Source organism: Bos taurus, chromosome 1, assembly GCF_002263795.3.
Source record: "Bos taurus isolate L1 Dominette 01449 registration number 42190680 breed Hereford chromosome 1, ARS-UCD2.0, whole genome shotgun sequence".
Classification (NCBI taxonomy): Eukaryota; Metazoa; Chordata; class Mammalia; order Artiodactyla; family Bovidae; genus Bos; species Bos taurus.
Genome location: NC_037328.1, coordinates 106,170,835 through 106,193,221, shown reverse-complemented (window position 1 = coordinate 106,193,221; position 22,387 = coordinate 106,170,835). Strand labels below are relative to the sequence as shown.

The 22,387-nt window shown below is 38.6% G+C and overlaps 1 protein-coding gene across 1 annotated transcript in view; it reads left to right on the top strand.

Moving 5' to 3' along the window:
- Nucleotides 1–6,642: 6,642 nt before the first annotated feature.
- Nucleotides 6,643–22,387, top strand: part of NMD3 (NMD3 ribosome export adaptor) — a 36,414-nt gene continuing 20,669 nt past the window's right edge. Inside the window, 7 exon segments of the mRNA NM_001075420.2 lie at nucleotides 6,643–6,764; nucleotides 7,327–7,382; nucleotides 8,477–8,611; nucleotides 10,605–10,701; nucleotides 16,136–16,216; nucleotides 17,202–17,330; nucleotides 17,744–17,834. Coding sequence (NP_001068888.1) covers nucleotides 7,339–7,382; nucleotides 8,477–8,611; nucleotides 10,605–10,701; nucleotides 16,136–16,216; nucleotides 17,202–17,330; nucleotides 17,744–17,834 — 577 coding nt within the window. The 5' untranslated portion in view covers nucleotides 6,643–6,764; nucleotides 7,327–7,338.

Below are 22,387 nucleotides of genomic sequence, written 5' to 3'. Positions count from 1 at the left end.
CCAACACCACAGTTCAAAAGCATCAATTCTTCAGCGCTCAGCCTTCTTCATAGTCCAACTCTCACATCCATACGTGACCACAGGAAAAACCATAGCCTTGACTAGACGAAACTTTGTTGGCAATGTCTCTGCTTTTGAATATGCTATCTAGGTTGGACATAACTTTCCTTCCAAGGAGTAAGCATCTTTTAATTTCATGGCTGCAGTCACCATCTGCAGTGATTTTGGAGCCCAGAAAAATAAAGTCTGACACTGTTTCCCCATCTATTTTTCATGAAGTGATGGGACCAGATGCCATGATCTTCATTTTCTGAATGTTGAGCTTTAAGCCAACTTTTTCACTCTCCACTTTCACTTTCATCAAGAGGCTTTTGAGTTCCTCTTCACTTTCTGCCATAAGGGTGATGTCATCTGCATATCTGAGGTGATTGATATTTCTCCCGGCAATCTTGATTCCAGCTTGTGTTTCTTCCAGTCCAGCGTTTCTCATGATGTACTCTGCATATAAGTTAAATAAGCAGGGTGACAATATACAGCCTTGACATACTCCTTTTCCTATTTGGAACCATTCTGTTGTTCCATGCCCAGCTCTAACTGCTGCTTCCTGACCTGCATATAGATTTCTCAAGAGGCAGATCAGGTGGTCTGGTATTCCCATCTCTTTCACAATTTTCCATAGTTAATTGTAATCCACACAGTCAAAGGCTTTGGCATAGTCAATAAAGCAGAAATAGATGTTTTTCTGGAACTCTCTTGCTTTTTCGATGATCCAGAGGATGTTGGCAATTTGATATATTGTCACCCTGCTTGTTTAACTTATATGCAGTGTACCTCATGAGAAACACTGGACTGGAAGAAACACAAACTGGAATCAAGATTGCCAGGAGAAATATCAATAACCTCAGATATGCAGATGACATCACCCTTATGGCAGAAAGTGAAGAGGAACTCAAAAGCCTCTTAATGAAAGTGAAAGTGGAGAGTGAAAAAGTTGGCTTAAAGCTCAACATTCAGAAAATGAAGATCATGGCATCTGGTCCCATCACTTCATGGGAAATAGATGGGGAAACAGTGGAAACAGTGTCAGACTTTATTTTTTGGGGCTCCAAAATCACTGCAGATGGTGACTGCAGCCATGAAATTAAAAGACGCTTACTCCTTGGAAGGAAAGTTATGTCCAACCTAGATAGCATATTCAAAAGCAGAGACATTACTTTGCCAACAAAGGTTCATCTAGTCAAGGCTATGGTTTTTCCTGTGGTCATGTATGGATGTGAGAGTTGGACTGTGAAGAAGGCTGAGCGCTGAAGAATTGATGCTTTTGAACTGTGGTGTTGGAGAAGACTCTTGAGAGTCCCTTGGACTGCAAGGAGATCCAACCAGTCCATTCTGAAGGAGATCAGCCCTGGGATTTCTTTGGAAGGAATGATTCTAAAGCTGCAACTCCAGTACTTTGGCCATCACATGTGAAGGGTTGACTCATTGGAAAAGACCCTGATGCTGGGAGGGATTGGGGGCAGGAGGAGAAGGGGACGACAGAGGATGAGATGGCTGGATGGCATCACTGACTCGATGGACGTGAGTCAGTTCCTGGGTGAACTCCGGGAGTTGGTGATGGACAGGGAGGCCTGGCGTGCTGCGATTCATGGGGTCGCAGAGTCGGACACGACTGAGCGACTGAACTGAACTGATTTTTTCATTGTTCATCTTCTCTTTTAGGATACCTATTTTCCCACTTTGCAAAAGTGGGGAAATTTCTCAAGTATTATTATTTTGATTTTATCATTTTTCTGTTTTTTTTTTTAAAAACAGAATTTTTTAAAATTCTGTGTACAAGTTTATTTGTATTTTTAAAACTTTTTGATGAAGTAAAATGTACATGCAGACATATGCACAGATGTTATAGCTAAATGAATTTCACAAAAATAAACACACAAATTTTATTTTGTTTATAATTTCTTTATCTTGTAAATTAACAGTGAAGCAAGATCACAAGTGTGATATCTGAAATTCTATACAATGGATGTATCAAATGCTAACCATTTCTTGCCATTTAACTTAATTGCTGTTAAGGATCTTTGGCTGAGAATGACATACCTCCATCCATAACAGTTTTTGCAGTTTACTAAACACTTCCTTTTGTAGCTTACAGCTTACTAATATTTCTACATACCTTATCTTAATCATTCCTCATAACAATTTTATGAGGGACAAATAATTACACAGTTTTAGAAAGAAAGAACCAACAAGGACCTACTGTATAGCACACGAAACTACTATACTCAATATACTGTAATAACCGATAATGAAAAAGAATCTTAAAAAGAATATATATATGTGTATGTATATATACACACACACATATATATGCATATATATATACACACACACACATATATATATATATACATGGGCTTCCTGGTGACTCAGTGGTAAAGAATCTGCCTGCAATGCAGGAGACGTGGGTTCAACGCCTGGGTCAGGAATATCCTCTGGAGAATGAAATGGCAATCTACTCCAGTATTCTTGCATGGGAAATCCCACGGACAGAGGAGCCTGGTGGGCTACAGTCCACAGGGTCGCGAGAGTTGCATTTGACTTAGCAACTAAACAACAACAACAATATGGATATATAAGTGAATCACTTTGCTGTACACTTGAAACTAACACAACACTCTAAACTATATTTCAATAAAAATTTTTAAAAAAAAGAAAGAAGGAAACTGAGGCTTAAAGAGGTGAAGCAATTCCTTGGGGGCAGAAGGTCTAAAAGCTGTGGGACATGAAGCAAGGCCCTGAGAGTCCAGTGTGGAAGGGAATTCATGCATGCTCAGTCATGTCTGACCCCATGGACCCACCAAGTTTCTCTATCCTTGGAATTTTTCAGGTAAAAATACTGGAGTGGGTTGCCATTTCCTACTCCAGGGAAATCTTCCTGACCAAGGGATCGAACCCGCATCTCTTGCATCTCCTGCATTGCCAAGAGGATTTTTTTACCACTATGCCACCTGAGTGGTTCCTGAGAGTCCAGGTCTAGTATCAGTTCTATAGACAAACTGCTTTTGTGTAAGGCATGCTGTGAGGCGCTGCCTAGATACCCCTTCAGGAACGAAAGACTTATTCTTCTGAAGTACTTATTCCTTATCCCTGCTACTGGTGGAAAACTCTGAGTTTCACCACTTCTGGGACTCCCTTGGCTGAAGAGAGAAACCTCACCCAAGGTTATGTCTTCTTCAGTGGGCAGTCACATCCAATGACTCATCAATGAACCATGGCCCAGCACCCTGGGGAAAACTGAACTCATCTCAGCTTCAGAGCTTCTGGCATTATGGTTGGTGAGGCCTCCATCAGAGTCCAGGGCACCACATCTCTCCCTATCCAACTGTGGGTTCCTCCCTGCCCTTCCACAGGTGTTGATTCTAAGTGTGCTCCATAATAAACCTCTCCTACACTAATCTCTGGATAACGAGACACATGTGCTATCACATGGGGTAAGAATAGCCATACTCTGCATTCGAAAGTGTTGTATAGAATTTCACTAACAGTTATTGAGGAGTTATTAGTTGCTAAGTATAGAAGATACTTAAGCTCAGACGGTAAAGCGTCTGCCTACAATGCGGGGAGACCCGGGTTCAATCCCTGGGTCGGGAAGATCCCTTGGAGAAGGAAATGGCATCCCATTCCAGTAGTCTTGCCTGGAAAATCCCATGGACTGAGGAGCCTGGTAGGCTACAGTCCATGGGGTTGCAAAGAGTCGGACATGACTCCGCGACTTCACTTCTACTTTTAAAAACACTTATTCAAGTTGTCTCCCAGAAAAGTGAAAGTCACTCAGTTGTGTCAGACTCTTTGTGACCCCATGGACTATACAGTCCATGGAATTCTCCAGGCCAGAATACTGGAGTGGGTAGCCATTCCCCTCTCCAGGGGATCTTCCCAATCCAGGGATCGAACCCAGGTCTGCCACATTGTAGGTGGAGTCTTTACCAGCTGAGCCACAAGGGAAGCCCAAGAATACTGGAGTGGGTAGCCTCTCCTTTCTCCAGTGGATCTTTCTGACCCAGGAATTGAACCGGGGTCTCCAAGAAAGTAATGTTGTAAGCTAAAACAAAACTGATGAAAATATTTATATTTACCTTAATTGGTCAAGAAAGAGAGTCTATGGATTCTGATATAAATTTTTAAAATATTTATATCAATGTCATGTTTGTGGTTTGTGGTTACATGCTCCCCCTTGTAATTTTGGAGGGAAAATTTCGCAATATCTGGAGCCCTTGAGGGCCTGTAAACAGAGGAGGAAAATGTCCTCAAATCCCTCACAGCAGAGCCCAGTTAGGGGGCGCCAACGTGACTTCCCAACGGGATAGCACATCTACAAAAGGAAAAGTGATGGCGTTACTTTGTGAATCTGAAGAGAATCTGGGAGAAGCTTCTGCTGGCAGCTCATGCCCTTGCTGACATTGAAAACCCAGCTGATGCCAGTATCACATGCTCCAGGAATCTGTCCATTCAGCCAAGCTGTGCTGAAGTTTGCTGCTGCTATGGAAGCTACTTCCATCATGGGGTGTGTCATCCACTCCTGTAATCATCACTAACCAGATGCAGGCAGCTTCTGCCCTGTCTTCTGTGCTTACAGACCCCAGGGGTGACCACCAGTCTCACAAAGGCGTCTTACAGCAACCCGCCTACTGTTGCTCCAGGTCACACAGATTTTCCCCTGTGCTGTGTGGACACTGCCACCCCCACAGCAAGAGGGGAGCTCCTGGGGTCTGATGTGGCCATACTGGCCTGGGGATTCTGCACCTGTGAGGCTCCATCTCAGGTGCGCACTTGTGTGAGGTCAGATCCTGTCTCTGCTTCATCAGGGATCCTGAAGAGACTGAAAAGGAAGAGCAGGTGGCGCTGATAAGTTTGAGACTCAGGAGGAATTTCAGAGTGAATGAATCACTCCAGGTCCCGAGTTTATTTCTACTCAACCGCAGGTTGCAGACAGGTCTGCAGGCACAGATGGCCACAGTGCCTTCCAGCAGCTGCTCCTGGAGGACCACGGTACTCTGCTCGCCTCTGAAGGCTGGTCTACAGCTGCTGTGGCTCAGGCCACTGACCCGGCAGGAACAACAACCACAGTGATCTTACACGGCTCCTTCACATACTCTTAAAGAGAAAATGTAAATGAGGTCGGTGGAAAATAAATAGTTTCTTGGGGAAAAAAAAAAAGCCCATGAATAAGAATAGCTGATCTGAGCCTCAGAAGGGCTGGGAGCCTAGTATAGTGCCACATAGACACAGACAAACTGTTGTTTGGGTCCTGGTTCTGCCACTTACTTGCTACAGAACTCTCAGCAAATTACCTAGCTATTTGGAAATATCAGCCTCACCTGTAAAACATAAGCTCCATGAGGACAGGAACCATGTTTGAGTTGATCTAATGCCTAGCAAACCTGGCACTATGGTACTTGATGACAAATCATACATAGTATGGAAGCAGTGTACTGAGAAAGAAAAAAGGAACAGCCCCAGACATTCAGAACCTGGCTTGTATTCACAGATTGGCCGGAAAAGGAAGATTAGTTCCTGCAGGACCTGGCAGTTGGCTTGTATGGCTGTGTGCTTAGGAATGTGACAGGTTATGTCCAGGCCAGATCCTGAAGGGTCTTTTTTCTATGCAGAGAAATTTGAATTTTCTGTATAGATAATAATCCAGAGCAGAGACCTTTGGAGGATTAAAAGCAGGGGAATATAACAAGATCAAACTTATACCTTGGAAGGATGGGGTGTGGAAATAAGAAGGAATGGGGGACTACTTAAGTTCCCTACACAAGACATGGGAGGCCTTCTCTGATCACAAGGTAACCTTGCTTATTCCTTGAAATTTGGGGTGAGAAGACAGAAAAAAAAATATATGGTTGCCCTCTTCAAATATTTGAAATTCTGTCATAAAAGTGATTATATTCTTTCTGAGCTGCTCTAGGATCAAGGTATAAAGTCATTAAGTGCACTATTGGGGAGCACTTTCTTTTTTTTTTAATTTTATTTTATTTTTAAACTTTACATAATTGTATTAGTTTTGCCAAATATCAAAATGAATCCATCACAGGTATACATGTACTCCCCATCCTGAACCCTCCTCCCTCCTCCCTCCCCTGGGGAGCACTTTCTAATAATAAGTGGCCTTAAAATAACATAGGCTTCTTCACAATTACTTCTTACATTTCTTTCTCATCTATTCAACAAATATTCATTGGAGCAGTTATGATGTGACAGGCATTAGGCATATAACGGTGAGCAAAACAGACAAAGGCACTGCCCTCAATGGAAGTTACTCTAATTTCTTTGTGTAATGTGGTGCCGTGAACGGATAACTTTTATATAATCATTTAACCAAGAAGCAAGCTCCCAATAGGGATATCTCAAGAGTGGCTTCGAGTGAGCTCTGGCCAAGGAAGGATGATAACCCAATAGTAAAGAGTTATAAAGTCTGTGTTAAATCTCAGGAGTCATAGGACGAGAGAGCCCCCTATCTCCTCTCTTGGATCCATCCCACCCGTTCGGCCTGCGCTCCGCCCAACGTTCCCCAGCGCCTTCCCCTTCCTCCGCCCCCACCCGCAGCTGTGAGTCTCGTCTCGCGACTCGCGGGATTTCGAACCCTTCTATCGCGTAATCTGCACTGTACCGGCGTCAGCTCCGGCGGCTGCTCACTGGGCTACTGAAGCTGGTCTTGCTGCAGATTTTGAGCACGTTTGGGTCAGGCCCAGTGGTGTTAAGTAAGTTCTGGCGGCCGAGTTCCGCGCTGCAGTCTCGAGGGTCTCTGAGAAGAGACCCGGACGGACTCCCTGGTCGTGGGCCGACTTCGGGCCGCTTGGGCGCAGCGTGTGCGCCGCCAGCAGGAACTCGCGTGAGGTCTTACCGCGGGGTGCGGGGTCAGGTCGGGGTGGGTGGCCCGCAGGCCCGGTCACACCGCCCGCGGACTTCTGCAGTGGGTTCTAGGCGCGTCCGCAGCAGGGTTTGGGGCTGGTGGTGTCCGGGACGGCCCCGGCCATTTCTGGCCCCTCCTTGAGTTCGCCGGGGTTGGCGCCCAAGTGACACCTGAGGTCAGCGACCAGTTTCCTGGCTCCGAGGGTCTTGCATATGGGATCCTCCGCCAGTCGCTTCTTTCTGTTACTAAGGAAATTACTTCTTCCAGAGATTGCAGGTGGAATGGGTTTTTCTTATTTGCTGCTGTACGAGGCTTGGCTGTCTTATACAGAAAAGGCAGAAGGAAGATTTGTATAAAGGAGTGAATAGAAAAATGTCTAAATTTCACTATTCTCTGTCCTTGAAATCAAGGTGTACAGAAAAATGGAGTATATGACAGACCCCGTCAAGCACACACCTGGACATATGTGAGTCGCTTCCCTTTTCCCCATCCCCACTAAATTTTAAAACGTTAAAATGAGTCTAAAATTTACTGTGGGGAAAAGCTTTTCTTTTAGGGGGATTCTTTTGTCTTAAGTGGGAAAAATGAAAAGCCTTGTTTCCTGGAAAAAACGAGTTCGTTTTTCGCTAGAAAGTTTGTTGTGGTAAATACTGTTTTAAAAGTGTTAAAATAGTCTCTGTACACTTCTAGATTGGTATCAACTATTGGCCATATGTGGCTTTTTAAATTTCAAGTAAATGTAGTAAAACTATTCAGTTCTATTACCCACGTTTCAAATCCTCAGTAGTCACATATGCCTGGTGGCTACTACAGTGGACATTAGTGATCATAGAACTCTTATTTTGGATAGCTCAATGATTTTTAAATACTTTCTGTTCCCAATACACCTAGGGTTATGATGCTGCCATCAGTTATACTGATACTCTTCCATCCTTTTTACATTTTGGCAGTCCTGGTGCTATATTGAGACTTTAAAAAAATTTTTGCCTTTGGACTATAAAGCTGTCTAATGAGTACTGTTATTTAGATTCTCTAGACCTTTTTTTTTTTAACCTTTTGTATATCAGTCATATCTTGAGGCTTTTTGGAATTGTGGCCATATTTTTTTTTTCCCTCAATAATCTAAGGTTTTTAAAAATCTAGTGCATCTTTGAAGATTGCTCTAAGTCAGGTTTTTAAAAAGTGCAGCGATACTATGGCCTAACTTGAAGACTTTGGTTGGTTTGTTAATTTTATTATTACTTTTTATTGAAGTATAGTTGATTTTTCAGTGTTGTGTTAGTTTCTGCTGTACAGCAGTGTGATTCAGTTTTATATATAAACTGTGATTCAGTTATATATATATATATATAACTGTGACTCAGTTATATATATATATTTCATATTCTTTTCCATTATGGTTTATTATAGGATATTGGTTATAGTTACCTGTGCTATACAGTGGGACCTTGTTTATTTTATATATAGTAGTTTGTATCTGCTAATCTCTGTTTGATAGTTTTTAAATCTAACTAGTACACTCATGAAATGTAACTTGAAAAAATGTATGCTTTATTTAAGCTTGTGCTGCGATTGTGGTGTCCCAATTAGTCCAAATCCTGCTAACATTTGTGTGGCTTGTCTGCGAAGCAAAGTAGACATCAGCCAAGGCATTCCGAAACAAGTCTCTATATCTTTCTGCAAACAATGCCAAAGGTATAGTGTGATACTTTTTTATCCTACTTAAAGTTGAAATTCATATATAGGAGAGCCACTAGAATATAGTGAGATTAAGATACATATACTAAAGTGCATGTTACTGAGATTTAAGTTTTATTTATGGTGTCAAAGCTAGAGATTATAGAATTTGCAATTTTGTAATGTAGTTTTCTAGTTTTCCCTGCTAATGTGGTAAAAGTTAGTATAAAGGGATTGAATCTGTTTTTTTTCTGTTAAGGGATTAAAAGGTTTGATATGTATAATTAATACATAAAAGTTCATGTTTTCAGGAGTGAGAGCAGATTTTAAAGACATAACTGTTCCAATTACCATGAAGTTTTTGTTTTTCCCTTCAATCACTCGAAGCCATATATAATAAAAAGCACCTTATATTTAAAAGTAATTTGGCAATGTGTTTTAAAAATCATATGTTAATGTTCCTGTGTAACTAAAATGACTATGGCTAATGGAGAAAAAGCTCAGTATATCATGTCTAGGATGATCAAAAATTTGAAGGCAAACTTAAGTTAATGTTTTTTATATTCTTTAGCTGTTGCATAAATAGCTTATGTCTAGTCTGCTATTGAGTAATACAAAACTGCCCATTGGGGCTCCCATAACGTTGTATGTCTGTGACTTCCCAAGTGGATTAGGACTCTAGTGGTGCGTAACTTTTTTGGGAAGGAGGGGTTCATGAATCCCTTTAAGAATTTAAAAAGTGCATTTCCCCAGAAAAATACATAAAATATGTACATAAATATAAAAACAGGAAACTTGTATTCTGTTTCAGGGAGATTATAGTTTGTAATCTTGGTTGATATGAGGCTTAATCTGTAATATTCTCTATTCTTTATAGCGATGTGGAGTGAGAAAAACACTAAATTCCTCATGAACTGGGTCTCTGAAACTTGGCCACTTAACCTCTCTAATGCCTTAATTTCCTCATCAGAATGAGGGGGCTTTATTAGATGACATATGAAACATTTTCTAAATCTAAAAACTTGGCTTATAACAAAGGGACCTTTGTAAGTAAGGTATTTCAGTGAACCTTTAAAAGTGAAAATCAGAATATTTACTTAACGAGTATGAACAAAGCATTCACATAATACATTTAGAAGTATTATGTATTTAACAAACATTTGTTGAGCATTTACTATATGCTAAGCACTGCCCTAACTCCTTGCCTGGTTGGGCTACAAGACTTCAAGTACATACATAAAAGATTTTAATTTAGTCAGGTTTTATGTAAGATTTTAAATTTTAAAATTTAAAATTTGAAAATTAAAATTAAGATTCGTGTGTTAGTCATTCAGTCATGTCTGACTGTCTGTGAACCCATGGCCAGTAGCCCACCATGGTCCTCTGTCCATGGGATTTCCTAGGCAAGAATACTGGAGTGGGTTGCCATTCCCTTCTCCAGGGATCTTCTCTACCTAGGGATCAAACCTGGGTCTCCTGCATTGCAGGCAGACTCATTAGTGTCTGAGCCATCAGGGAAGCCTGAAAAGGGATTTGAAGTACATGAGTAGTCTTGAGCTCTTATTTATACATAGTATTAGGTACTAATTTACATTTTTTTGGGTATGTGAGAAATAAGCAGTTCTTAAGCATTTTATTTGTACACTATAAACCATTTTAATGCTATTTTGAGATGAGTTTTTATCCATGTTTCAGAACATAGCTTCAGGAAATTCTTCGCATTTTGTCATCATAGTAATTCTTATTGGTGCTTGAAGTAATAAGACCTTTTAATAAGTTATTACAGATTGACTTTCTCAAATACTCAGAATTTCACCTTTTTAACTAAACTACTGGTCTAATTGAAAGTTTCTGAACCTATTAAAATATGTTTGGGTTAAGTGCCTCAGATCAACCTTAAGTAGTAGTATATCTGGTTAATAATCATTGTTGTGTCTTCATATTTAAATGAATTTTTTTTTTTAAATTTGCTGAGAGATACTGAGTTTCAATATGGTACCTTTTCTCCTAGGTATTTCCAGCCACCAGGAACTTGGGTACAGTGTGCATTAGAATCCAGGGATCTTCTTGCTTTGTGTTTGAAAAAAATCAAAGCCCCTCTGAGTAAGGTAGGTCAAATAGCTAAAAATCAGTTTTTGTAGGTGTATGTGGGTGTGGGTGTGATTTAATGTCTCATTTTCAGATAATCTTTGTGTGAGTAGATTTTAGAAAATAACTGTTAAATACTACTGTAGGTAAGCACACTACTACACATGTTGTTTTCATCTTTCAGTTTAGTCGCTCAGTCGTGTCCGACTCTTTGCGACCCCATGAATCTCAGCATACCAGACCTCCCTGTCCATCACCAATTCCCAGAGTCCACCCGAACTCATGTCCATCGAGTCGGTGATGCCATCTAGCCATCTCATCCTCTGTCGCCCCTTTCTCCTCCTGCCCTCAATCCCTCCCAGCATCAGGGTCTTTTCCAGTGAGTCAGTTCTTCTCATGAGGTGGCCAAAGTATTGGAGTTTCAGCTTCAACATCAGTCCTTCCAATGAACACCCAGGACTCATCTCCTTTAGGATGGACTGGTTGGATCTCCTTGCAGTCCAAGGGATTCTCAAGAGTCTTTTCCAACACCACAGTTCAGAAGCATCAATTCTTCGGCGCTCAGCTTTCTTCACAGCCCAACTCTTACATCCATACATGACCACCGGAAAAACCATAGCCTTGACTAGACGAACCTCTGTTGGCAAAGTAATGTCTCTTTTTTCAATATGCTATCTAGGTTGGTCATAACTTTTCTTCAAGGAGTAAGCGTCTTTTAATTTCATGGCTGCAGTCACCATCTGTAGTGATTTTGGAGCCCCAAAAAATAAAGTCTGACACTGTTTCCCCATCTATTTCCCATGAAGTGATGGGACCAGATGCCATGATCTTTGTTTTCTGAATGTTGAGCTTTAAGCCAGCTTTTTCACTCTCCACTTTCACTTTCATCAAGAGGCTTTTTAGTTCCTCTTCACTTTCTGCCATAAGGGTAGTGTCATCTGCATATCTGAAGTTATTGATATTTCTCCCGGCAGTCTTGATTCTAGCTTGTGCTGCTTCTAGCCCAGTGTTTCTCATGATGTACTCTGCATATAAGTTAAATAAGCAGGGTGACAATATGCAGCCTTGACGTACTTCTTTTCCTATTTGGAACCAGTCTGTATATATTCTTTAATGGAAATGAAAGTCCTTTTGCTTTAAAAGATTTAGTATAGAATCAAACTTTTTAGTTGATTGAGAACCTCTTTTGTGCAGTAATCTTTTATGAAAATATATATATACGACCATCACTAAACATAATTTTGGAGACTATAATAATATTAGGGCTATGGTTTTCAGTTTTTAAAAAAATTTTCATTACTCTGGAAGGAAGATACCTGTACTTATTATTTAAAGTCAGTACATAAACATCTCCAAAAACCAAACAGGGTTAGTTAGTCTAGTTAGCCTCTCTACATAACGCTTTCAGTTTTCTTTATGCTAAATTTTATGAATTATTTCCACCAGCTATGTTTTTAATTGAAATGGACTCTTTTGGTTTGAAGGCCTTCAGATTCTCTTATCCTCTGAAAAAATTTCGTGTAGTAGTTCTTTGAAGTTTCTCTCTTTATTTCCCTTGTTTCTTTCTTCCTGGAGTTCTCATTAGTCAAATGTTGGCCTACCAGCTTAAAACTTTGTGAAGTGCCATTTTGCCCTTGTATTGTCTTTAATCCTTTTTTCCCTTGTGTTCCTGGCAGTTTCTTTTATCTTCCAATTTTTGTATGAATTTTTTTCAGTACTAATAGTTTTAAGTTTAGAATTTTTAATGTTCTTGATTCAGTCTGTTGAATATTTCTGAAAGTTTAATTGTTGTTTTTATACTTTCCTTCTGTTCCCTGATTTGTCTCAAGTTTTTCTTTTTTTTTTTTTCCCCCTGGAGTCAGTTTTTTGTGTAACTTGGTCTTTTGCTTTGATTCCTCAGGCTTTTGTCAAATGTTCTTTAATAATTCATTAGCATTTCACAGATGTTTATTAAGTGTCACCCTTGGGCCAGTCTGCTTGTGGTGTCAGAAATATGGCAGTGAATGAGAGAGGAAAAATCTCTGTCTTAAAGACCTTTTATTTTGGTTGAAGGGGAAGGTATGGAGTGGGCAGTAAACTAAATAAATAAGTATATTAAAAGGTATAAATTCTGTGGAGGAAAAATTGAGGAAGGGGATCAAAACTGCTCACGAAGAGTTGCAATTCAAAATAGAGTGGTTAGAGGAGACCTCATCGATAAGGTGATCCTGCTGCTGCTAAGTCGCTTCAGTCGTGTTCAACTCTGTGCGACCCTGTAGACGGGTAGCCCACCAGGCTCCCCCATCCCTGGGATTCTCCAGGCAAGAACACTGGAGTGGGTCGCCATTTCCTTCTCCAACGCGTGAAAGTGAAGTTGCTCATTTGTGTCTGACTCAGCCTACAAGGCTCCTCCGCCCATGGGATTTTCCAGGCAAGAGTACTGGAGTGTGTTGCCATTGTCTTCTCTGAAGGTGATATTAGAATAAACATTAAAAGCAGTAAGGGAGGAGGCCACAGCTTAGAGAAGAGCATTATGGGTAGCAAAATAAGTGTAGAGGCCAGGGACAGGAGCATACCTGTATGGTTAGAGTGGAACTGGGAAGAGAAAGTACTTGGGGGTGAACTAGGGAAGACTAGGTGAACTAGGAAAGTTCAACTAGGGTGAACTAGGAAAGTCCAAGTAGGTCAGGCCTTTTGGGCCCTTTTGAGGACTGGTTTTTACTCTGAGTGGGGCTCCCTTGGTGGCTTAGATGGTAAAGAATCTGCCTGCAATGCAGGTGACCCGGGTTCGATCGCTGGGTCGGGAAGATTCCCTGGAGAAGGGAATGTCAACCCATTTCAATATTCTTGCCTGGAGAATTCCATGTGTTTAGAATAGATATGAGGGGGATGGGGGCCTTTAGGAAGCGATTGTAGTAATAATGAGAAATGATATTTGAATCAGTAGTAGAGGTAGTGAGAAGTGGATTGATTGTGGCTCTGTTGTTGAAGGTAGTCAGTAGGCTTTATTGATGAAGCCGGATGTATGCTTATGAGTTGAAAGAGTCAAGGGTGACTTCTATGGCTCTTGAGCAACCAGGAAGAAGTTGCTGTTAGTGAAGTAAGAAAGACTTCAAAAGGAGGAGGTCAGGTGGGAGAAATCAAAACTCATCTCAGGTGGTACTTAGCTGTTCATTAGACATGGAAGCAGAAATAGTGGGGAGCTGGATGAATAAGCAAGGGCATGGTCTAGACTGAAGATAATGAATTTGGGGATGTATATGGTATTTAAAGCTATGAAATTGGATGAGATTTCCTAGGGAGTTTAGAGAAGGAGAAATTTGAGAACTGAGTCCTGGGATCCTTTGATGATAAAAGTTTGAGAAGATGAAAAAAAAATCAGTCATTACTTCTCATTAGCTTCTCAGTTCAGTCACTCAGTCATGTCCGACTCTGACCCCATGAACTGCAGCATGCCAGGCCTCCCTGTCCATCACCAACTCCTGGAGTCCACCCAAACCCATGTCCTTTGAGTTGGTGATGCCATCCAGCCATCTCATTCTCTGTTGTTCCCTTCTCCTCCTACCCCCAATCCCTCCCAGCATCAGAGTCTTTTCCAGTGAGTCAGCTCTTCGCATCAGGTGGCCAGTGAGTCAGCTCTTCGCATCAGGTGGCCAAAGTATTGGAGTTTCAGCTTCAACATCAGTCATTCCAATGAACACCCAGGTCTCATCTCCTTTAGGATAGACTGGTTGGATCTCCTTGCAGTCCAAGGGACTCTCCAAGAGTCTTCTCTAACACCACAGTTCAAAAGCATCAGTTCTTCGGCACTCAGCTTTCTTTATAGTTCAACTCTCACATCCATACATGACCACTGGAAAAACCATAGCCACCGCTTCTGTGCCGTCACAGCCTCATTAGCTGTAGGGAGAGCTATATATATATAATCAGAAGATCTAGAAGGTGAAAGGAATGTTCTGGAAAGAGATTGAGGATTTAGAATGTTCTTTTGTTAGTGAATGTTGAATTCCAGAAGCCACAATAAAAAGGTTTTCAGGATTTGGGGAGGAGTGTTGGATGGGACAGAAAAAGGCATATGTGTTACACATGGAGATTGGAGTGTGGGAGATGAGCAGCTGGCTCAGGTAATGGTAAAAAAAGTTAAAGGGTTCAGTAAGTTGTATTAGTCCTGGTTGAGGACAGATAGTGTGGTGAGACTGAGCTGGGGAATGGTGAAGCAGATCTGTTTCTCTCTCCACTCCTACAGATGGAGATTGGAGGCTGAGGAAAGGGCAGTCTTATACAGGCCCATGAAGCTTCCTTGAACTGCCACAGATGGAGACTGAGGGAATCAACAGCTCTCTGTCACCCTTTGTACCTGGTGACTTGTCGACTGACTACTAAGCTTTAGTTTAGGGGAGCCAGTCATGTGAGGAGGGTTTTACTCTGGACTGCTGTATCTATACTAGCTTATCTACTTCTCACCAGACAGGTCTTGATAAAATTATTATCTGCCTGCTGATGTCTCCCAAACCTGTTATCTATAACTCAGATTTCTCCATAGAGCACCAGACCAAATGTGTGTATTTCACTATCTCCTGAACAGCTTCACTTAGATATCTCAGATAAATCCTCTTGAACTTAAGTGTCTGAAACCAAATACAGCACATTCCTCTGCTATATTTCTCTCAGTCCTCAAATAATCTTTTTTATTTGTGACAGAAAAATAGTGTTACCTTGGTGTCCAAGCTGGATCCTTGACTATCATTCTAAAATCTTCCCATATCTATTTGCTATTAAATCCTATAGATTTTATCTCCCAAATATCTCTTGGCTTGGATCCTTCTGCTGCTATTATTTCCAGCCCCTCAGTTCAGGTTACCTAAACTCCTGCTCAAATTAATGAAACAATTTCTATTTTTTGTTCTTGAACCTCCTTTATTAAAACACTCATTTTAGCCATATGAACTGCATTGAGTTTGTCACATAGGGCGAACTGTTTTTGGCGTTTGCTGACTGCTGATTTTGCAGTGAGTTACCATTGTGGATTCAGTAATCAGTGCGTGAGACTCCCTCTGAAGAATGAATGTCCATATATATTTTTTAAGCCACAAATTTACTATAGAGAGAATAATAAAAGTAGAAACCTTTGTTCATGAGATTTCTAGTAGATGATCAAGTCATCAGCTCTTTGTTTTCTCCTAAAAAGTGTACTTTGAATTAGAAAAACTACTGTTTCTAGGGGAAAGGAGTTTTTTTCCTTTTTAATTTTTGCTTGAATTATTTGCTTTAATATAGTCATTAGATTTTCACTTTACTTGCTCTTTTTGTTGCCATACCTCTGATGGTTTTTTTTATTTTTAATTGGTGATGTTGGGTAGATTAGTCAGGGGATTGCTTAAGCATCTATGAAGTCTTTTTATTTTGAGTTTTTCTTTCATCTTTTTTCTCTTCAGAAGGGAACTTATGTTTCTTTTTGTTTGTGTTTTATTGAAGGTACGGCTTGTAGATGCAAGCTTTGTTTGGACTGAGCCTCATTCTAAGAGACTTAAAGTTAAACTGACTATTCAGAAAGAGGTAAGCTATACATAATTTTTTCGGCATGGTTAAAGTGTAGGTAGTGAAAATACAGGGCTATTGGTAAATTATGACTTGAGAGCTTAAAGAGAAGCAAATAACATTCTTAATTTTAATTCTTTGTTTTGTTTTGGATCATCTGCAGAAATGATCAGGTCACTAGTAAGACCAGCCTTTGTTCATGATTAGTGGGCTAAGTTAATTTTCTCAAAGTCATTTTTATTTTAAATAAGATTGAAGTAAAAACATGAGCTAAGGCAGTGCTTCTCAAACTTGGCTGATGATTATGACTCACAGTGACTGAATCAAACTGGATTCACCTGGATATAAGACCCAGGAATCTATAAAGCTTCCCAGGTGATTTCTGATGATTGGTTAAGTTTGGGAACAATTAAGGAATGACTTCTTTGAGAGTTTTCTTTGTCTCCTAAGGATGAATTTTATACACACACGCATATATAGGTATAGTGAGAGTGAAGTTGCTCGGTCATGTCCGACTCTTTGCAACCCCATGGACTGTAGCCTATCAGGCTCCTCTGTCCATGGGATTTTCCAGGCAAGAGTGCTGGAGTGGATTGCCATTTCCTTCTCCAGAGGATCTTCCTGACCCAGGGATCGAACCCAGGTTTCCCGCACTGTAGGCAGACGCTTTACCATCTGAGCCACCAGGGAGGTACATATATATGTATATATAGCTATAAAAAATTTTTTTATATATATATATATATGTGTATATAGCTAAAAAAAATCTTCAAAGAATATCTTACAACCAGTTCAACCCAAAGATATATTTGAAATGTTAATCTAATAAATCCTATGAATTAAACCTATATATGTTTCTGGAAATAGTATAACTTAACGACTTTAAATGTAACTTATTACTAATGTCCTCAAAGCATTCATAGAAAAAGATTTTAAGTTAAATATTAAAGGATCTTCTTTTGAGAAAGGAAAGAATGAAGAAGTGGATTGTTTTCTTTGTCAGGTGATGAATGGTGCCATCCTTCAGCAAGTGTTTGTGGTGGATTATGTTGTTCAGCCCCAGATGTGTGGAGATTGCCATAGAGTGGAAGCTAAGGATTTTTGGAAGGCTGTGGTTCAAGTCAGGCAAAAGGTAATGAGAGAAAGATGATATGTGAGTCCTCCATCTGTATTTTGCCTTTGTCCATTATAAATAGTGGGTAAAGCCTTCTCCTTTCCCTTCTTTCCAAGTTTAGTTCAGGCACCAAGGATATTCCAGGTCTTTGGGACATTCACCTTTAGAAAAAGATCACTGCCACATTTTAGATAATCTTTAGATTGTTTTAAAAATTATTGTGCTATCCTACATATAAAGGAAATCTGGAAAAAAAAAAGGGATACATGTATGCATATAGCAGATTCACTTTGCTGTACAGTGGAAATTAACACAGCATTGTGAAGTAACTGCGCCAATAAAAATTAAAAAAAATTAGTGTACTATCTGTAGGTGCCTTTTTTTTTTTTTTTGCGTTTCATCTGTTAATCTAATAACTCATTTATGTTTAGACTTTGCACAAAAAAACTTTCTACTATCTGGAACAGTTGATTTTGAAGTATGGGATGCACCAGAATACACTTCGTATCAAAGAAATTCATGGTGAGTTAAAATTTAAAGCATTTGAAATGATTTCAGGTTTTACCTATCTTAAGGAGTCTTTTATCATTACTGATAATATCTAGAATAGGACTGTCCAAAAGAACTTTCTGTTAAGAAGAAAAAAAATCTGAATTCTTTTTCTGCATTATCCAACTAATACGATAGCCACTAGTCATAAGTAGCTGTTGAATATTTGAAATATGATTAATTTTTTAGATAAAAAATTTTAATTTTTTTTCTATTTTAGTTTATATTTACACTAAATGGCTACCAAATGAGTAAGCCAGTAACTGCAATAACAGAATGTAAAGTGGTAGAAATTTATCAAAAACTTGTTTTATGCAGAATTCAGTTTCTTCTTGAAAAGAAATTATTTTTGACATGTGTTGTAATATTTTTGTTTTTCATATGCCTAGTGGCATTTGTGATGCATACATTGAATCAGAAGGGTAAACTCAATAATAATAAACAGTGATATACAAATGATATAATTATATTTCTTGAAGGTGGAATTTTAAAATACTTGCATAGTTTCATAATGGCTCCTCAGAGTGTGTTCTGTCTTAGCACTTATTATTTATTAGTGTAGCATACTAACACAGACTAGTTGATGGATGAATATTTCTTTAATAATAGAAAATGTAAGTATTTAGCAAATACTTCAGTCTCTTGCTAAAAGTGAATGTTTTTAGTTGTAGGGCATGTACATAGTTTTCCTAGTTGTTACAGTACGGGTTTAGAGATAGCTTTTCTTGAAGGAATGACCAGATTCTTGTGCTACTTATTTTAAAAGTGTAAGTTCCTCTTTTACTTACTGATGTGTTATTCATTTATCTCATATGTCTTGAAGAAAGTACTTAAAAGTATGGTTTGGGGTCTCTTAAATGGGGTGAAAAATACCAGTTTTGTCACCTGGAGAAACTTTTAAACTTTGTATCTGATTTGAGTGCATTACCAGACATAAGGTTAATAGTCAAAATCTGTGGAATGTAGCTTACTGAACGTAGCTTATTGCAGGTAAAGTACTTTGCTACCTGTTTAACATGGTGTCTGCTATTTGTGGCTAGCCGTCAGGCAAAAATGCACTTTTGTTCTGAGTAACTTGGAAATTGGGATCCTAATATTCTAGCAAAGGAAACAGAAAACTCTGATTATTGTTCATCACCATGGCAGAAATATCCTCACTTAATTTTTTGTAGCAAAAGACGTGGATACATTCTGAGACATATTTTTGCAGTCACTTTCAAAACCAAAAATGCTGGAAGTGTAACAATCCTTTTTTTCATCCAGAATTAAATCTGTTTTTTTTCCTACTGGTTTTTGGTTTGATGTAAATTAATGTTTTGTTAATTTGCTTGTAACTGTGTTTTTAAAATCATCATAATTATAAAAATTCATAAAATTTTAAATTAAAAATTCTAAAAATTATAAAGAAAACAAGCTTTTATGAATAAAGGACCTCTGTTCCATTTATCCACTTGTTATTCCCAGATATAGCCCCTTAAAACAGGATATTACAGTGTTTATTCTGTATATCAATTGTGATAACATTGGTTTCTCCTCATATTTGAGATGGTTCTGTAACATTCTATGACTTGCCATCTTACTATATTTAGAAACCCTTCCACATCATTGCATATAATCCTGTTTCATTATTTTTAACTCTGTGGTTGTATATTTGTTAATCATTGTGTTTTTAATGATTTAGTTGTTTCCTATTAATTGGCTTACAAGATGTTCCAGTTTTTTGCTACTAGAAGCAGCACTGTAGCAAACATCTTTATGTTTGTGCGTAGCTAGTAATTTTTCTTTGGGACTGAGTTCAAGAATTGAAATTACTGGACAAGAGTTTGCAAATGTTAAATTTTTACGTGTGCAACTAGATTGTTTTCCAAAATAGTCCCATCGCTTGTGAGAATTTCTGTTTTACCAAACACTTGCCAGTACTGCATAAGATTGTATTGGGCTTTCTAATTGCTGTTCTAATGAAGAAAATAATGGCATCTTGTTTTTATTTTCATTTCCTTGATTACTAATGAGGGTTAACATTTTCATATGTATTGGCTGTTTATCTAATATGAATTATTCTTTATATATCTAATTTTTCCCTATTTCCTGTCTGTTACAGAGGATATCAATCTCATGATGTGTGTATTTATATACAGAGAGAAGCATGCAGAGCATGCCCTTGAGTGTGAGCTGAGAGAGCAGATACTTACTGTTTCATGTCTTCTCTTATCTAAGCTGTTCATATTTTAGTCATATGAAGACATGTGAAAGTCACTCAGTCGTGTCTGACTCTTTTTAACCCCATGGATTTTACAGTCCGTGGAATTCTCTAGGCCAGAATACTGGAGTGGGTAGCCATTCCCTTCTCCAGGGGATCTTCCCAACCCAAGGATCGAACCCAGGTCTCCCTCATTGCAGGTAGATTCTTTACCAGCTGAGAGCCACAAGAGAAGCCCAAGAATACTGGAGTGGGTAGCCTGTCCCTTCTCCAGTGGATCTTCCCAATCCAGGAATCCAACCGAGGTCTCCTGCATTGCAGGCGGATTCTCACGGAAGCCGATTTTAGTCATATAGCTACTAAGGAATCCCATTTTAGTCATATAGCTATGGCTTATGACTTTCTGTCTTACATAGGATAGAATCTTTCTATCTTTCTTTAATCTTTCTATCTTTATACTCTCAAGATTATTTTTAAAAAGTAGATTTTTGCTTTACTTTTTGGATCTTTAATCTTACCTGGTATGACTTTTTCCCAAAAAGTTAACTTGCATTGTCTCAATACTTACCTACCAAGTAGTCTCTTCTTTACTCACTGATTTAAAATATCTCCTTACTTATATATACTAAATTCCTTAATACACATCCCGCAGTTCTAGTTTATTTTGTCTCATTGCTTTTATTACAGTATGTAAATTATACTTCATAATATGTACCCTCTTATTAATTCTTTGGTAAAACTTGGTTGATAGTAAGAGCATTAATTGTGGAGCCAGATTTTGTGAATTTGAATCTCTTTCCCATCATGTTTTTGCTGTGTGACCCTAGGTGACCTGGTGCATAATCATGTTTTTTCAGTTCTTTTCTGTATTTCTTTGGCATAGTTTTCCTCATCAAGATTTTGAATGATTCTCACTTTTTTTTTTTTTCCAGAGTATTCTATACTTTTAGTTATTGGGGATGGCGGTTTTTACTACGTTTTCTGTCTTTATTGCTATTATTTTCGGGAAGCTCTTGATTTTATAGGTTGATCTTTCTGAAATTTCTTAATATAGCACTAATGGTTTACGTTATATTCTTGTGTTATTACATAATACTCCTGGTTTACTAGGCAAATTATTATTTGTATACAATGATAGTTTTATTTCTTCCTTTATGGTATTATTCCCTCTTTTTCTCCCCTTTTTTCCCTCGTGTCTAGGAGTGGAGAACAGCATTGAGTGGTAATGTAACAGGCATTATTGTCTGTCTGTGTTTCATCCCTAAATAGAATATTTGTTGAGATTTGTATTTGGTTCATATGCATACATAATTATATTTAAACTGTTCTCTCTAATATTGCTATTTGTTATGTTAGTGATATAGAAGCAGTCAGTTTTTTCTCTTTCTGCATGGTGTTAATCAACATCTTTAAGTTTAATAAGTACCAGCCCATTAAGCCATTCAGTTTGGTATGAGGAGAGGGAGGAAGCAAAACCTTTTCAAATCCTTATGTTAGGATGTTAATTTTTTTCAGGTATTATACTGCTTCTTGAATCAATTTTAATAGCATTTTACAAGGAAATACATGTCATTTGGCTTTTCACATACTTGGCATAGAATTGAACATGGGGTGTGTGTATGTGTGTGTGTGTGTGTATCATGGTCTTAAATCTCATCCATAATTCATCATTATATCTTCTTCATTGTTGCCAATGTTTGTCTTTTCTCATCTTCTTTCACTTCCTCTCTCTCCCCACTCCTATCAGATTTGCCAGAGTTTTGTCTATTATAGTAGTTTTTTCTAAAGAGTTAGCTTTAGTTTTATCAAAAAAACAAAGTCTTACTTTTTTCTTAATTTTTGTTTTTATTACTAACTCCTTCCACTTAAAATTTTTTTATTGAAATAGAATTGTAAAATTCACATAAAACATTAGTTTCATGTATGCAACATACTGATTGGATATATGTGTATACTGTTGACTGATCACCCTATGTCTGTTTAACATGCATTGCCATACATAGCTATACAATTTTTTTCCCTTCTACTTTCTTTAGTATTTTTTATTTAAATTAATTGAAAGCTTAGCTTATTTTAAGTTTCTAATATATAGATTTAAAGTTAATAAATTTTCTTCTGAGTATCATATTATCTCTGTAGCTGGTACTTAAAGCTATATTTTTCCATTTTTTTCTCAGCAAGCATTAAGCTATTTTATTTTCTTGAGTGCCTACCTAGGTGTAGAATTGCTGAGTCATATGGTAAATTTGTATTTATTGTTATAAGAAGCTGCCATTTTCAAAGTGGCTGTATCATTTTATATTCCTGTCAGTAGCCTTTGAGGGTT